Source organism: Daucus carota, chromosome 6, assembly GCF_001625215.2.
Source record: "Daucus carota subsp. sativus chromosome 6, DH1 v3.0, whole genome shotgun sequence".
NCBI classification, from domain to species: domain Eukaryota; kingdom Viridiplantae; phylum Streptophyta; class Magnoliopsida; order Apiales; family Apiaceae; genus Daucus; species Daucus carota.
In genome coordinates this window covers 34254856-34272302 of record NC_030386.2, presented here as the reverse complement: position 1 = coordinate 34272302, position 17447 = coordinate 34254856, and the positions used below count along the sequence as shown (strand labels likewise).

Genomic DNA, 17447 nt, shown 5'->3' with positions numbered 1-17447 from the left:
CTTCCAGATCTTAAAGCCTTTTAGGAGACTCAACACTACATCAAATTGCCTGATGTAAATACTCTCAGGGTAATATCCTTTATTTCACTAACCTGTTTTATCCTTCCTAAGAAAATGTTTCATGCACTAAGCTCAGCTATCAATGACAAAACATTATTAGAGCTGGTATGTAACTTCATGTTTTCCTTGTACAGTTTATTTTTGCTGGAAACACGAGCAATCCAGATGTAGCCTGTAAGCACGATCTTACTATTTTCACTTTACCATCTCCCACACATTGGATGTTTCTTTGCATACAAATAAGAGCACTATACCAACTGGAAAAGGACTCGGTAGTAGGAAACTGGAACCTAAACTCATTTTGCCCAAAATGGATAGCATAACATCTGGTAAAACATTCAACAGAAAAATATGCTGGAAGTTGCCTCAAGGAACATCTAAATCTAAAACAAATCTGTTTTGGCACCTCAGATATGCGCTTTAAAATAGCAAAGCAAAATTTGTTAAGTTACTTTGAAGAGCATGTAGTGAAGTTGATTAACTAATAAACTAGCTTGTTAAATTGAATATCTAGCCCTGGGAAAGTTCTCGGCTGCGCTTCGCTGCAGCAACAACAGCATTCATAAAGATCCCACGAATACCACCCTTCTCCAGCTCATGAATACCTGCAATTGTCGTCCCACCCGGTGAGGCAACATCATCTTTAAGCTGGCCAGGATGCTTCCCTGTTGCAGTGGCCATGGTTGCTGCTCCTAGTACCTGCAGCAGTGCCATAATACTTCATCTCAAAAAGATACCAAATAAAGTTACTGACGTCTTAAAGGGGCATCGAAGATGTCTTACAGCATTTATATTCTAATAAATCCAACAAGACTGCACAACTACCTCTGTGAAGATGAACAATAGATCAATACCATTATTGGCATCTAATATTATAGCCATTGCCCATATCTTTACTAGGCTTGACTATTGTGCAGATTATCGGAGTGACAGGATTAGTTTTAAAATAGCTAGTCAGAACAGGACAAATTTGGAAAATAATTGAAACCTCTTGTCCACAGAAAGGAAAAAACATGCACCTCTCTGGGGCAAGGGGACATCCACTATTTGGGGTTAAGATCTCCCAACCTGGCACATCTACTATAACCATATGGGCAGACCTTCAAAACACATAATCATTCAAGTTGAAAAGGCACGGTGAAGTTAAACTTATTATTAGGCATCGTTTGGTAGGGTGGTATGAGGTATGGGTATAGAATCAACCAAACCAATACATCATGTTTGGTTGATCTTTTTTATTTTCGAACCCATACCTCACACCGCCAATGTATGAGTTTTTGAAACCCAAGGGGGGAGGTGGGTATGGGGGTGGTATGAGGTATTATTTTTAATGTTATTTTTTTGTTCCTCTAAAAAACATTAATAATAACAAAAAAAATATTTATATGTACAATAAATGTTATTAGTAATAAAAAAAATATTTACAATTTTTTATATGATAAAATAAATAAATTTTATTAATAGCTTAATGATATTTTAAATAAAACATATTCATTCCAGCACTCAACCCAAAATTTGATATCACAAATGATACCTCGGCCATACCACTTTAACTCAATTCCTAATTCCAACCCCATACTCCTCTATAACCCAAACGATCCCTAAAAGGTTTCTCCTATCACTTCAATATGAAATGTATTGCTTGGAAGTTGGACCCAATTCCGACTCTTCTGTTTAGGTAGTTGTGCCCATGTTCAACACTTGGACACGACACGTGTCAGACCATTTGACTGAATGGTGGACACTTTGACCAACTAAAATAGAATGCAAACCAGGAAAAAAAAAAGCGAAAAAAACATGCAAAATAAAAAACAAGCATAGAAGATCCCTAAATTTGCAATATCTTTACAAATTTGTGTTTGATCATAACTTGATAGTTACTTTCTTTAAATTTTTTACTTTAAATTCCTGTTTATTAATGTATTATATCGTTTCCCCATACCCGTATCTAAAAAATAGGACAGTGTCCCTGTGTCCCTAGTTTTAAGATTTTTCGAGTTCGACATTCAGTTATGTATCGTGTCCGATACTTCATACCCGATTCAGAGTAGTAGCATAGTCTATAGGTACAAACTGATTATTCACGAAGCATGAAGAGGTAGAAGTTCAAGAAAACAGATTACATGTGAAAGGAAACCTTATGGATTGAGAATGAGATACCTAGACGAAGGGAGGTAAAAAAAATGACCACTTGAAAAAAAAATAGTGCAACATATATCACACAAAAAAATTAGTGGTACATATTACACACCGAAGCATATTGTACAATAAAAATGCTGAAGGCACTTGAAATACTGCAGAGATCTTAATCAAAAACTCAGAGCAAAGAGTTTTAAAACTATCGAATAGAATAATCATCATTAATTGGTATTCCATTTCAAATAGGAAAAACTGAGCTACTCTTTTTAGTTCATTAGACTTCACTAAAAGTCTCAGATAACTAATACATTAGCAAATTAAAGTAACAATCGTAAAATCAATAGCCTTAACCGTATAATATTTTTATACCTAACTTCATATCATAGGAGAAACAATCAGTTACTGTTTCCCTATATTTCACCACTAAATTGTGACAATTCCTTTTCGTAGGCCGTCGCGGAATATATATTTGTAAGACCCAATTATGACAACAAAAGATATATAGTTCACAATTTAAATAAGTGTATTAATTGCTATGGTAGGTGGACACAATTTTACAACACTATGAAAGAAGGATATTTGATCTATGGCAAAACAAAACAGCTCTGTAAAAAGATTCGAGCTTACAGTCTGAGAAGCTAGACCAAGAGCCAAATCCCGGGGAAGACCTGCAGCTACCCCTCCATCAGCCAAAGCTTCTATTGCTAAAAACATATATGCTGGGCCACTACCACTGAACATATTTAAGAGAAAAGTCTCTAGTCAAAAGGCTGAAATTGATCTTGCCAACATAAAAATAAACATAATGTATGCATATTATTGTTGAAGAGTATAAACTTGTGTTTTCTGTAATAGAAAGTAGAAAAGGCTGCCATAATTTTATACACTAGACTATCCTGAAGCTCAGACAAAGCAGTATTTCACATGCAAAACTAGGACGGGAGTATCAATGCCTTTAGCATCAGCGAGAATCATATACCTCAGGCCAGTAATTGCATCAAAAAGTTTCTCATCAGCTTTCCATATCTTCCCGATTGCTCCAAATAATTTAGATATTAGTTCTGCATCCTCTTCTGTTGCAGCCGTCCCCAAGCTCATGACTGCACAAGGCTACTAGAAGTAAGAATCATAAAGATATGTCTTGCATTACAGAGCACACTCTAATCAAATATGATGCCAGTCAGAAAGATACTGGATTAAAAGAAACAAAAAAGGAAGTAGAGTTAACAATTAAAGAAGTACAGAAAGGGAATACAGATGAGGGATTTGGTTAGAATCGATATAGGAAAAATATGCTCCAAGATTAACATGAACTATAAAAAAAAACGTGATCTTTGTATCCAATTTTGGAACATCAATAATTAATCAAGCATCACGCCGCAAGCATTCATGTCATGTTTGCAATATATTGCTCAATGTGTTATTTTTCCAAATTGAGAAATTGAATTTTCGAATTCTAGATGTATACCAATGAAAGCACATGATAAAAAATTACCAATATCTTGAATTATAGAAAAAGTGAAAATTTACATACATTCTTTACAAACTAATAACCAGATGTATGCCGACCAGCATCAGTCACTTGAATAAAATAACAATTGAAAAAAAAACAGAAAATATAGCAGCAAGAAGGTTACATTACCTGAGGCTGCCTTGCCTACAGCAGCAGGGGTGTTTGGCATAACCCTAATAAAACGATCATGCCCAGACCATTCCTGAAAAAGATTAGAAAAATTCAATGATGGTTTCAGAAATGTAATACATGTGATATTTTATTTTAACTAGATAAAACATCATCAACAATAATTTAAGGCTAACAGCATTTGGAAAAATAATAGCACAACTAATCAAGTGCTATTTTTTACAAAGTGGCAGCTACATATTGAACTTGGCAGCTTGCAACTTTGAAAGTTGGTAGGCCCACTAAAAATTATCCACTTGCAATGTAGAGCTTATATCTTTTAGAGAGTGTGCATATCCATATCTATGTAAAACAAGAAGAAATTATACTTTCATTATGTTATAAGAAAAAAATTTCATTGTTTGATCCGTTCAACAGCAAAAAGCTTTCATATTCACATTTTTGGAAGAAATCAAGCCCCCATATTTCATGTGCTAAGTGCATCTCAAGAGAATCCTGTAGTTTTATAACATATACACGAAAGTAATTGTTGAAAAACTATAGAACAGAAGAAATTTATTGATATGTAATGCTTTGTTAGCTAATTATATTTACTATTTACAAATGCAACACAATTCTTAAGCTATGAGAAATATGCTTTACTGATAACATTTATTAGTAAAATAACATAAAGTATGCAGAGACAAAAATCCAATGATAGTGTATCTATTGAACACGATCTATCTACAATATGTATATAACTGCACAGGGAAAAAATAAAAATAAAAAACCTGCAAATCTTTCAATTTCACTCCTGCAACAACTGAAACCAGAAGCTGCTTTTTTGAAAGTTTTGGTTTCAACTCAAGAACCACGCCTTTAACTGAAATGCAAGATAAGTTACGAAAAAGCAAAGAGAATAAGAAAAATATGATGTATTATAAAATCGCCGATATTAATATTTTACAAACTCAGGCAACCTGACATATAAACAAAGTATATTGAACATAAGTACGGTCCTATCTTTTATATTCCAAGAGAGCGTGAGAGAAAGAACTTCGAAGCACATTAAATTATCTGACAAATGGGAGAAATACAGTAAGAGCGGCATATGGAAGGACAGGGCAATACCAACTTGAGGCTTGACTGATAAAATCACCACATCACTGTCTTCAACAACCTGGGTGACGTAATGACCACCAAAATGAATGTTAATAGAATAGAACACATATACCTGATTGAAGAATTTAGTTGCAGATTTGTAAATCAATCAGAAGCCTATATTGATTAAGCCCGACTTTAACTTCTAACATCTAGATGAGAATAAACAAAAAAATGTTTGGATACTTTGGTTACTATATACAATGTTAGATAACTAAGAAATTCTAATTTTAATAGAGTATATTCACTTCTGATTTTTGCTATGGGAATTCAATAAAAAAAACAATTGGTGATCTTCTCTTATTCCACTGCCATAATCCTGTATTTGAAATCAAGTACCGCACAGACATGCAATACAAAGAACTTTATTCTTTATAATTCAGAGCAACTTAAGAAAACACTGAAACTGCTACCTTAACCAAGGTGTTACACGTATCATACTAATGAAACTTGTGTTCTGCGTTAATTGATTACTCCCCTATTGTGCATGTAATACATTAATTCAAATTATGTTATATTGTTGCTATTACGTGATGAATTCACATATATGTTTACAAGGATGTTAAGAATTTACATGACAATAACTATAACATATATTAGATATTATCAGCAGCATTTAAATTAAACTATGTTACTATAATTATATGGCACCTGGTCCCCAGTCATCGATGGCTGGGGACGTGTTAGTGTTAGGCTGACCAACTATTTCTTGGCCGTTGGATGAATATCCAATGGCCAGGATTATAACATTTTTTTAACTCGTTCAGCACTTAAAAAGCGGTGGATGGGGTCATTTTCCCCGTCCAACGGTTTAAAAATGCTGAACGTATTAGAAATTTGTTATAATCCTGGCCGCCGGATATTCATCCAATGGCCTAGAAATAGTTGGCCAGTTAACACGTCTGCAGACCAGGACCCTTATCATATACATGACTACTTATAAATTATAATAGGTAGAATGTTAAGTTTTCAATAAAGCAAAGATTGAGGATTTTTTTTTTTTCTTTCTAAAAGCTCATTATCACAGTAGAACACAACTTTGGCTTTTTCATATTAGTAAGATACATACAGCCAGGAACCGGTTAACTAACTCATTTTCACAAGAAATTTGATTAAGAAAAAAAAAAGCTCAACAATAATCAAGAACCTGAACATTTATTAATCCGTATCAGGATTTGAAACTCGAAAACAATATACAAAATTTCTGTAGATTAATAAAGAAAGACACATAACATCAAATTGAAAATAAAATAAAATTAATGTGTGTATTAAGAATGGGATATGCAGAGGAGAGACCTGATCATTGTGATCGACAACGGTGACGCCGAAGGATTGAAAAGCGGTACGGCGAGCGGAGCCAAGATGAGCGGTTCGGATCCTGGCAGCGGGTAGGAGACCCGATTGAACAACGCCTTTGGCAATACTCTCGGCCATTTTGCCGGCTCCGATGAAGCCTAGCTTCCATGTATCAGTCGGAATCGGAATCGGAGAAGTCGCCGACATTATCGGGGTCATTAGGGTTATGAAACTACTACCTGCGTTTTGTTCGGAAAATCAAAAACCTCAACGGGGCGGGGGTTTATCTTGAGCCCTACTAACTAAACGCGGTGGCAGTTCCGTGCCTAAACAAAACAGAGGATTATATATAACAGCTTAGTGTAATTTAATTATGATTACAAGAATAAATAATCCTCTTTTTCCCCGAATAATTTTATTGCTGATTCACAATAAAATATTGTTGGCTAGTTAAAATACGAATATTTTATTTTTTGACAAACAAAAAATTTTATTGACACGAAGCGCAAATCTAGCCGGGACAAACTCCCGAACTGTCAACTACAGTCTGATTATGAAACAAAGAACAAAGTAAAAATACGACTATTTAATCCTTAAAAAAATGACTGTTTTTTCATGTTCCAATGACATCTTCACCCTTATGATGGCATTAGATTGGAATTGGAGAAATGATATGACAAATAATATTTATGAATGTTTAAAAACTTTTTGATTCCAAATTTGTGTTATATTTTATCTCATAATTTTAAAAATTATGTTCAATAAAAAAAATGTTCTAAATATTATATTTTAGGAAAATTTTTGAATATCACTTTAAAACGTAATATTAACACGACTTTCTAAAATTTAAAACTAATATTATATCAATTCATTTTTTCAAAAATAAATATTTTTTTGAAGCGTTACTCTAAAGTGGGTTTTCGGTTCTAAACACAACTTTTAAGTTGAATATTAAGAGAAAATGAATAAAAACAAATATTTTTTTGATCTAGAATTTCTTTTGAGACCATTATTTCAAAAATAAAAATAAAAATTAGAGAACATTATTTTAAAAATATCTAATAAAGGCCCTATCCTCATTCCAAGCTTAAGTGTTTTTTAATAAAATTTAGTCATTCCCGTGATATTAACATATTTAATATTTACATAATCTACGAGAATTGTAGGAAGATTACACATCACCCGTTAATATAATAAAATAATAAATATATTTTATAACCATTTTTAATAAATAACTGTTATATATGATTGCAAATATTCTAGTGATAATTTCAAGATTTGTTTTTTTTTTCTGCCAAAAGATTTGTTCTTTTTTAATAATAGTTATCACACATTGAATGGTTGTTTGAATTGGAGATTTTGAAATCAAATTTGCTTTTGTCTTATATCATATGAAGCAGCAAGCAAGTAGATTTCCATTTTGCATCTTGTCGAGACTCTTGATTTGAAATTTTTTAAGCCCCACTGGCGATAGTAATATACTCCACGTTTCTACAAATGCATGTACTTGTCACAAGAGCCACACAATCGTCATACTCGTGCATTTGCAAATACATTCCACTTGTAAGGAAAAACAGTTTTTTTACTCTTTTTCTAATAAAAAATTATCTTTCATTTTCTTGACGAGTTTGTACAAATTATGCAAAAAACAAACAAAAGTCTAATTTTAAAATTTTCAGGAAAGAAAAGTTAAAAATTTAAAAAATTACCTTCATTTTTTACAATTTCTATTTATTTCCTATTTTCTTTCTAACATTCTAATTATCAAACATTAAATTTCAAATTTTTTTTTATCAAACATTAGAAATAAAATTATCAAAATACTTAAATCATTTATTAATTACATTATACCCACGTTTATAGATTATAAATCATAGTCCATTTATTAATTATTAATTATTAATTATAATTATAATCCACACGGGCTTCTTTTAGACTTAACGAACGGACCCAGATGTAAGCGGGCAGGTTAACACCCACACAATTATATTCCTATAAAAAGGAGCCATGGGTCTTGGTTTTGATCTGCACATGATCTGTTTGTTAAGAAATTAAGCGCAAGAGACATCAATATCCAAGACAAAAGAGATGGCAGAGTTGTTCATTAAACAAGCCAAGCAATACTTGGCGACTAGACCAAACTATCCTCAGCAACTGTTTCAGTTCATAGCCTCCAAGACACCTTCTCATGACCTTGTCTGGGATGTCGGCACAGGCAGCGGCCAGGCTGCTACATCTGTAAGTTCACATATTACGTGTTACAGTTTTCGTGTTCACTTTGATCAGCATGTTCTTGTCGGATATTTGTATTCTATATGATCATTTTTGCAGTTAGCTGAGATTTACAAGAAAGTGATCGGGACAGACACTAGCCCGAAGCAGATAGAATTGGCGCCTAAGCTTCCAAATGTTGAATACAAATGCACACCAGCAGACCTCTCCGTGGCTTATTTAGACAGCCACATCGCAGCAAAATCAACGGTGGACTTGGTGACTGTAGCTCAAGCTCTCCATTGGTTTGACAATCTGGGTTTCTATCAACAGGTTAAGTATGTGCTTAAAAAGCCTCATGGAGTCATTGCAGCTTGGTGTTACACTGTGCCACAGGTTAATGAGGCCGTCGATGCTGTCTTCAAACCGTACTACGCTGTTGATGTTGAACCTTACTGGGATCCAGCGCGTAAGAAGGTGGATAATGAGTATAGAAGCATTGAGTTCCCTTTCGAGCCTGTGGATGGGTTGGATGATACAGGTCCATTTCAGTTCAAGACAGAGAGCTTGATGAGCCTGGATGAATATTTTATGTACCTCAGGTCATGGTCCTCATATCAGACGGCTAAAGATAAAGGTGTTGAGCTTTTAAATGACAGAGTACTTGAAGAGTTTACTAGAGCTTGGAACCAAGATGGAACAGAAAGCAAAATCGTGGTGTTTCCTGTTCATTTAAGGATTGGTAAAGTGGGAAGTCTTGACAGTTGAAGGTTAGGCACAAAAACTGAAAAAAATAAAACAAGCTTTCTTTTCTGTTGAATTCTCTTCTGTTTCTGTGTAATAAATATGTAGATATCTTTGCTACATAGAGAGCTTCGGTTAATTTGGGAAAAGAAAAAGACCATGTATCATGAAGCAGTAAAAGTAAAACTCGCACGTTTGTAACAATAATTAACATAACAGTTTCATTGGCTTTGAAACTAGAACTACAAGCTTCACAGAACTGGATCAATATTTTCAAACATTCATATATTTTCTTCACTTTGATACAAAGAAAAACCAAACAATACTACATAAAAAGCATCAATTACCACCAGCCAGCTGGCCCAATAAATTAACCATAATGGCTTGAAGGTGGTATGTACAGGAGGTTTAACCACAAAACTTACAGTGTCAACCACTAGCACATTACTCTGAAGTGGCAAGTGCTGACTGCAATACATCTTCAAGATACTTCTCAGCAGCTGCATATTGCCTCTTTTTATCCTCAATTGCCAATGCAGCCAAAGCTTTATCCTGCAAAATAAAAAAAGACAAACTCATATTGTTCTGCCGTGCAAGAGAGAAAGAAAAAAGAGATTTGGGGCGGGGTGGGGGTTAGTTATGAAATTACAGGAGGCAAGTCTTGGTAGCTTCGCAGTGTATCCATGATTGGCTTCGTCGTCTTCTCCAACTCCTTCCTATGCTCTGCCATCTGAACCAACACTCCGTGACTTATATCGGGGGTGTAACCCCTTCGATTGAGCATCGCCTTGTTCAAAGTGAAAGTAATATGGTCAGCAAAAACTCCACAAAAAAAAAGAGTAAAAAGTGCATATATATATAATATGTATATGATAATATAGTTCTGAATATACAGTTTCTGCGCAAGCAAAAAAGAACCCATCCATGTTTGTTCAAGGGAAAAAGCAATTTAACCGCTTGAAGAAATATATTCATTCATCAGAACCCAGTAAATAATACTCCCTCCGTCCCCCTGAGTAGTATACATTGGGGGACGGGGACGCGGCACGGACTTTAATGCTCCGGTAAAGTGTAGTTGTGTAGTTTATTTTTTAAATTTTTTTTTTCTGAATTAAAATTTGGATGTTATATTTTTATTCAGAAAAAGAAAATCTCAAAAATAAGTTACGGAACTATATTTTATAAGAGCATTGAAATGCGTGTCGAGCAGTTGAAAAGAAACGTATACAATTAAATGGGACAGAGGGAGTAATAACAGGCAAACAACCCATAGACATAACTATCTTTGAACTTCTGAATGATCCACATCAGTATAATCTTTCTGCTTTTAAATTTTTATATTTGTAATTCGTACCATATCTACTCCACCATTTATTTCACTTGAGATAAAAAGAATACATCACTTGTTCATCAGTATATGGCATCTTCTATTGAAGCATTGTATAATCTTAAGGATTTCCGATTGCCTTGATTAGTGAACTTCGATTATTTGCAAGAAGGTTCACAAGAATTCACACAGATATAGAGCTTCCATATATACACTTTGTTTATATCACATGTGATGAAGTCATTTGCAGTCAATAGTCAATCGCTTTGAAGAATGATAGCACAATAGTCGCACACCATAATTTGTTCACAGCAGAACCAATACCCAAAGAAAAATATCAAAAACTGCACATTCATCCCTTTGTCCTGTTGGTAATAGTGCAACAGTGGGCTCGCAAAAGTGTGGAGCTTGTAATTCTAATATTTCTGAGCGGGAGCCAAATCTTTTAGGTGAAAAAAGTTGCATCTCTTGATTTATATCCAATCGAATACTCTTCTATTTTTATGGTAATAAAAGGTAGAGCAAATCAGTCAAACTTCTTGTATTTGTAATTTATAATTAACAAATGCTTTTAGGAAAAAAGAATTGGACAAATATTTTGCATGCCGCACCCTCACCACCATGCAAGTCCAACTCTTAAGAATTTGGTGGAAAAAGGAAAAAGAAATACAAAGTATACAGACCAATAAAGAACAAATAAGGAGAGCCTAACAATAACTATGAGCCTAATGATGGTAGTACACCAAGGGCCTGTTTGGGCTTTCTTTATGTTGCCCATATTATATTTAAATAGAAAAAATGAGTTAAAAAATTGGTTTGTTAGGTAATCTTCTATAATTTGTACTCTAAGCTAAAAGCCTAAAATTAACAACAAAAAAAAAGTATGCAGTAGACTTAAGCTACATCTTTCATTTGTTCGTGCTGGTGAAGGCTTTATAACCAAAAACGTATGCAAGCATGAACTTAAAACATGGTTAATGAATTTAACATAAGAAGTTTACTTTTACTTAAAATTTAATTGAAAAAGGCTTTGAGTAACAAAAAAATATATCTTAAAGCAAACATGTTTTAAGATTAATGATGATCTGTCAGGCAAAGCCTATAGGAAGTATTAGTATATAAGTACAAGTGCAGGGCAAGAATGTCTTTTAGTCATTCTATTCTGTGCTAGCTATAAATAGACTTGTGTGCTGTGAATATGCATATTATGAAATACAAAACTTCCTTTCCAAGTTACTCTCTCTCTTCTCTAACTGATTTTCCCTCTCTTTCTCTCTCTAAACTCTGTCTCTCTCTCCTGATCTGATCTCTCTCTCTCTTTTCTCTCTCAATTCTCCATCTCTCTGCCCTAATTCACCTCTGCCTAGCTATAATCTACTGCTCTATTACTTGATTTCCTGCTATTTCAGTTCATAAACTCAGAAAACACCAAAAATATACAAAAACAGCTTTGTCATACATTGAAGGCATGACATGATCCAGATATAAGTTTACGATACAACTCATAGTTTGCCAAAGCCAAGTTATATAGGTACGCTGATCAACTTATTGATCAAATTAAAGGTCTTGCAGAATTATAATAAAGTTCAAGTCTCAGATTGTCAAATCCAGCCAAGATAGATGCATATTCGAGTTGTTGCATGCTTATAAGAAAGACCTTCTGACCTTCAAAAAGTTCAAAATTAACTACAATTAATATCTTAAATTAACAATACCTTGTAGTTGGCATGCTGTTGCAGGTACTGCTGCTCTTTCGATGCAATGACACGCAAGTTAGTGTTCCAGTTCTCCATTTGAGCCTCACAAGGAGCTACATCATCTTCCAGCTGTGCAAGTGTTCTGCCAACACAAATTAAATATAGAGAATGAATTAATATATTAAGTCCTCTTGGCAATGAAATGTATACTAGCAAAACAGAAGAATAAAAAACAGAATTACAGAAGCGATTAATCCAAATTAAGCTTAAGCATCTTATACTTACTAAAATATCCATAAAATGCTTCCATAAATTTACCTTTTTAAATATGTCAACCTTGCAATCGCCTTCCGCGTAAAATCAAGAAGAACCTTAAACTCTTTCTGTACTTTAGCCCTCTTCTCCTCAACTCCAGTCTTTCTTAAAGATATATCCCCCATTGCTACAAGAAAACTAACCATCCACAACCTAAGTTAAAACAGCCACCATAGAAAACACAAATACTACAAAAGGCCAAAGAGTATATTTTTCTAACCTACTCAACTCGGTATCTCTAATATTCAACAAATTCGCAACATTAGCAAGCACTTGAGCTGATGACACAACATTCGCCTGTAAACTCTCTTGCGCTAATCCAGCATTCTCAAGTATCTCCCTAATTCTCGCAGCTACAAAGTTACAAAGAAAAAAAAACAAAAACAAAACCAACCCACATATTTAAATATCGAAACTAACCAAAATGTACAATCATATAAATCACCTTATGTTACACCATAATTAAAACTAGTATCATCACTCCTAAAAAGAAAGATCAGGGCTAACATAAATTACTGGAAAAAAACATAAAAAGTATTGACCTTGGGATCGATACTCGGAAGCTTTGATGCGAAAATCATTGGCAACGATTGAAGAAGCGTGAGTTTTGGATTGAGAGAGAGTGGCAAGATTGTGTAAATAAGCAACGGCACGAGGGGTATATTCGAACTCGGGTACATCTTTACCCACTGCGTCGAATTGAGAGGCGAGCCATGCTTTTACTTCTGCTATTCGGGTCGGGTCGGACGCCGGCGGGAGATCGGCCATGGGGGTGTGTCTGTTTAATTGGACTGTTTTGATTTGAAATTGGAAACGAAGCAAGCTTTAAAGTTAATCACCAAACAAGTTTTTTTCTTATATTTTATTTATTTATTTATGAAAAATGGTAAAATGAGGGAACAAACAATATTCCAGCTGATTTTATTTGAGAGATTAGAGCATGTCACCAAAATCATTAATATTCCTAATTCCTAAATTATCAATAGCGACTATTTTCTCTCTATTTAATAATATTTTTAACACATTTTTGATCGGTAGTAAATATTGTTAATATATTCAAATACTCATAATTATAGATAGTTATAAAAGTGAATTTGTTTCGATGATTGATAGACAAAATTGTCAATATGTTCAAATAATCATAATTAAGAAAAAATATAAAAGTATATGTCTTTGAAGCACGTATGAATCATGTGCACAATCCAAATTCAACAATTCATTGGATTTAAAATTGGTAGATGTCAAATTGAGAAACTCTATCAGCAGTTAGTTTTCTGAGCCATGAAGACCCTACTTTTGGATATGATTGGTGAAGGACTGAAGGCTATGAAATCAAAAAGATTAATGAAATTTGAAATGCCAAATTACAGAAAACCTTCAAATTTTTCAGTGCACCAACTCTACAATTACAAGTGCAACTCCACTTGCGTCTTAAACAACACAAGTATCTAGCACAGTTTAAAAACAACATTTAAAGTTCCCAAAGAAACGGCATAGAAACCAAATTACCCCCTTTGCATTCAGAACAGAAACTGACACAACTCCTAACCTTACAAAGGGATGATACCTACGACAATACATTACACACCTGGACATCACCAAACACATCGATAAGTAACATAAAACTCAGTAATCTCGCCATTGTATGTTATTTCCAACACCTGCCCCTTCTCAAGCGCATAATATCGGGCAATAGCATCTTTTACTGTTATACGAGGAAGCTGTAAAGATCAACGATTAAAACTTGATCAGATCGATTGACAACACAAAAGCTTAGGTAACAAATTCTTCATCTCAAATTTATGCAGGGAAAAAAACACAAAACTTCATCTCAGTAATTAGTTATTATGATTTAATTTTAACCTGCTTTTCGTCCACACTGTACTTCTTTAGGAGCGCCTCTTTCTCTTCATTTGTTAGCACCCGATGCTTTGGCTTTAGCTCATGCTTTGTGATATTAACAAGTAAGTCGGTAATCTGTAAATATAACAAAGCAGGATGAATTGTATTAAACTCCAAGACTGTGGTGGAAAGTAAGAAAATTACGACCACATGTACACTCTACATCAAAGTGGAGTAATAAGAAATACCCAAGAAGGTTATAAGTCGATACTATATAGAATGTTTTAAAAAAACCTTGCAAGCATTAAAAATATCAAATTTAGCTTGGTTTAAAAGACCAGAGATCTCAAGGACTGCAGGGAAAGAGAATATCAAAGAAAATGCATAACCACCTAAAGCGCAGTAAGATGAAATAGAAAGAACAGAAGTGCAGAACTCTAATAAGCTTTATGTCAGAAATCATGATATTTATAAAGAGATATGCTTTGTAGATCATTCAAATTTTAGCTAATCATATCTCTGCTTCTTCACCACAATACAAAATATATGGTATGTGCAGGGAGTTAGAATTGGAACCATTGAACATTGATGAGTTGTCTGAAGTTCACACAAATATCAGAAAAGACAACTAAATCTGGAAGTTAAATGTGCAATGTGGTCCTATATTACTACTACTATTACTTTCTTTGTCCAGTGTTGAAAGAATAAACAACGGGTGATACCATATGATATGTATTGTGTAAACTGTAAACTTTAGCAAATCAGGCCTCTTCCATTAGAGAAACACTTTAACAAAGGATTCTTTCCACCAAGAAATTAAGAATATAGCATTGGAGGAGAGCTGAGAAATGCAAATCAGAACAAGATTAGAAGACTTACTTGAAATATTTCAACTTTGAAGGAAAACAAATCCCAAGTTTTCATTGCCTGGTCTGTTATTCTATTCTGTATTACTACAATCAACCGACTCAATGACTCCTTGTTTGTTATCTGCCCTGCAATGCTACGGACTTGACTCACTTTAACGATTCCCTGGTCACAGAAAACTACTAATATCTGCAGTTGACATCACAAAAAACATTAAGACAGAGCATAGTATACCAGTACATAAGAAGCACATAAGAAGCCCAAGTCAGGCATATTATAATCAATCAAACCATCTTAAATCAGAGAGCACATCAACCATGACAACCAAAACCAAATCCAAAAAAATCCATGCATCTCACCAGGAAGCAGGATCTTGAAAGTTGTAAGGGTATGGTGTATGCATACCTTAGTCAGCATTGATGTTTTAACTTACAGAAAAAATTAAAAAACACATCAAAATGCAAAAGACACAAGGAAGAATGTGTCCAAAATAAGAATGACCGTAATCCAAATTTAAATGGCACATTAAAAACTCAAGGCACATTTATGTAATTACAAAATTTACAATATAATACATTAATACCTTTCATATGTTTCAGGCAAATATATACTGTACAAGCCTAATATAGTAATGCAGTAGCACTGAAACAGTAAACAACAAAATTATGGACACCAAAAACAGAAACACCAGTACGCTGAATTTATTCTAGAAGTTAAAATCTTAACTACAGCAAGTAGTCACAATCCAACCAAAATCTTAATAGTTTTCCCCGCCTTTAGGTACTGTTTGGGGTTGCTGTTGCAGACAGCAACAACAGCTTTTTGCTGAAAAGCAGGTGAAAAACTGTTTGATAAATCGAAAAGCAGCTTTTCCGAACAGCAGCTTTTAGCTGAAAAGCTGCGGTTAGAAAAAGCAGGTCCTCCCATGCTTTTGGAAAAAGCTGCTTTTCAGCTTTTGCAGAATGCTGTTATAGATTTCATTATAAAACCTCACCAAAAACATTATTATTTTTTATATTATAACTCAAAATAAGTAAATATCAAAAAATTACCAAACAATTATCTGATTTCTACAACAACACTTATTTTACCAGCAATTTTTAACAGCACTCCCAAACAGACCCTTAATAACCAAAAGCTCACACACAAGTAGACCAAACAGATCAAACATAGATTACAAACATAACTAGAGCAATGCAAAAAGGGGTCAGAGCAAATCCAACAAAGATTCAAACTTTACCAACGAATAACAATGCTGAGACACATATCCAATCAAGAAGGGAACAATCCCCCCCCCCCCCCCCCCCCCCTCTCTCCCCACCCCCTAAAAAAAAAATCAAAACCCTAAACCCACAAAGTACGAAAAACAGGTCAATATCAAAAATACTAAACACAATTCATTGCATGCATTAAAAGGGGTCATTACAATCCAAAAAAGATTCAGATTTACCAATAAATAACAATGAAGAGTGAAAACTAAATCAAAATGGCAACAATTACCCACAAAATAAGGAAAACGTGTCAAAATCACAATTACAAACACAAATTCATTGCATGCACAAAAGGGGTCAATCAAAATCCAAAAAAGATTCAATCTTTAACAACAAATCCCAATAAACCCGCACCTTTTTAGAAGGGTTGGTCTGATGAGTAGCGGAGATACGAAGGCGAGAAGTATCAGGGGAATCACCATAAATGCCTCGAAATTCACGAAGAGAGAGCTCAATTTCAGAATCAGGAACAGAGTATCCTCTGTCACGGAGCATCTCGAGAACTGTGCGCCTGGAAAGATAGTAACGGTGACTCTCTAAGCTTCCTTGGTCTGTGAAGCTGGTCAGACATGACTTTTGTGGTGCTTCGCCGCCGTCAATTTGCATCTCCATTTTTGTTGTGTTTATGTGTCTAAGTACTGTGTTCACTCTCCTTGTGAATGAAGAGTCTTTAAAAAGATGTGTTCAACAGGGGTGTGGGGCCGAGGTTGAGTCAATTGACTCAGCTCTGGACTCCCTTTGAGCTGGTTATTTTTGTATTTTATTTTTCATTGAAGAGGATTATTTTGTTTCTATTAAAAATCAAGTTATATGTTATTTACGATTTAAAACTTTATATTATCTGATAAATTTTAAAATATCATATAACTATGATAAAATTTCATATAAAATAATTT

At 34.1% G+C, this 17447-nt stretch overlaps 4 protein-coding genes across 4 annotated transcripts; 1 reads left to right on the top strand and 3 right to left on the bottom strand.

Moving 5' to 3' along the window:
• Positions 1-336: 336 nt before the first annotated feature.
• Positions 337-6683, bottom strand: LOC108224813 (pyrroline-5-carboxylate reductase). The gene is made up of 7 exons (XM_017399543.2): positions 6278-6683; positions 4952-5000; positions 4612-4703; positions 3842-3914; positions 3179-3299; positions 2827-2932; positions 337-759 (listed from the first exon to the last, which is right to left on the bottom strand). Exons 1-7 carry the CDS (start codon positions 6494-6496, stop codon positions 571-573), a joined length of 849 nt encoding a protein of 282 aa, XP_017255032.1. The 5' UTR covers positions 6497-6683; the 3' UTR covers positions 337-570.
• Positions 6684-8250: 1567 nt separating this feature from the next.
• LOC108227475 (uncharacterized) lies at positions 8251-9308 on the top strand. The gene is made up of 2 exons (XM_017402627.2): positions 8251-8515; positions 8609-9308. Exons 1-2 carry the CDS (start codon positions 8366-8368, stop codon positions 9254-9256), a joined length of 798 nt encoding a protein of 265 aa, XP_017258116.1. The 5' UTR covers positions 8251-8365; the 3' UTR covers positions 9257-9308.
• Positions 9309-9407: 99 nt separating this feature from the next.
• On the bottom strand, positions 9408-13403 carry LOC135147058 (AUGMIN subunit 1-like). Its single transcript, XM_064079417.1, has 6 exons — positions 13114-13403; positions 12792-12924; positions 12575-12709; positions 12275-12398; positions 9882-10019; positions 9408-9784 (listed from the first exon to the last, which is right to left on the bottom strand). The coding sequence occupies exons 1-6, from the start codon at positions 13337-13339 to the stop codon at positions 9677-9679; spliced, it is 864 nt and encodes a 287-aa protein (XP_063935487.1). The 5' UTR covers positions 13340-13403; the 3' UTR covers positions 9408-9676.
• Positions 13404-13898: 495 nt separating this feature from the next.
• LOC135146940 (DNA-directed RNA polymerase V subunit 5A) lies at positions 13899-17255 on the bottom strand. The gene is made up of 4 exons (XM_064078855.1): positions 16906-17255; positions 15293-15469; positions 14435-14548; positions 13899-14292 (listed from the first exon to the last, which is right to left on the bottom strand). The coding sequence occupies exons 1-4, from the start codon at positions 17161-17163 to the stop codon at positions 14167-14169; spliced, it is 675 nt and encodes a 224-aa protein (XP_063934925.1). The 5' UTR covers positions 17164-17255; the 3' UTR covers positions 13899-14166.
• Positions 17256-17447: the final 192 nt, after the last annotated feature.

Excerpts from the sequence above, each read along its gene's own strand:
- LOC108224813 (XM_017399543.2), bottom strand. The coding sequence starts at position 6,496 with ATGACCCCGATAATGTCGGCGACTTCTCCGATTCCGATTCCGACTGAT. Across the intron at positions 2,933-3,178 it reads GATGCAATTACTGGCCTGAG|TGGTAGTGGCCCAGCATATA; the intron begins GTATATGATTCT and ends AAATATGTTCAG. Across the intron at positions 760-2,826 it reads TTGGTCTAGCTTCTCAGACT|GTACTAGGAGCAGCAACCAT; the intron begins GTAAGCTCGAAT and ends GCACTGCTGCAG.
- LOC135146940 (XM_064078855.1), bottom strand. The coding sequence starts at position 17,163 with ATGGAGATGCAAATTGACGGCGGCGAAGCACCACAAAAGTCATGTCTG. Across the intron at positions 14,549-15,292 it reads TCAAAGTTGAAATATTTCAA|ATTACCGACTTACTTGTTAA; the intron begins GTAAGTCTTCTA and ends TTATATTTACAG. Across the intron at positions 14,293-14,434 it reads ACAGTGTGGACGAAAAGCAG|CTTCCTCGTATAACAGTAAA; the intron begins GTTAAAATTAAA and ends TGATCTTTACAG.
- LOC135147058 (XM_064079417.1), bottom strand. The coding sequence starts at position 13,339 with ATGGCCGATCTCCCGCCGGCGTCCGACCCGACCCGAATAGCAGAAGTA. Across the intron at positions 12,710-12,791 it reads AGAGATACCGAGTTGAGTAG|TTTTCTTGTAGCAATGGGGG; the intron begins GTTAGAAAAATA and ends GTGGATGGTTAG. Across the intron at positions 12,399-12,574 it reads AGGTTGACATATTTAAAAAG|AACACTTGCACAGCTGGAAG; the intron begins GTAAATTTATGG and ends TTGTGTTGGCAG.
- LOC108227475 (XM_017402627.2), top strand. The coding sequence starts at position 8,366 with ATGGCAGAGTTGTTCATTAAACAAGCCAAGCAATACTTGGCGACTAGA. Across the intron at positions 8,516-8,608 it reads GCGGCCAGGCTGCTACATCT|TTAGCTGAGATTTACAAGAA; the intron begins GTAAGTTCACAT and ends TCATTTTTGCAG.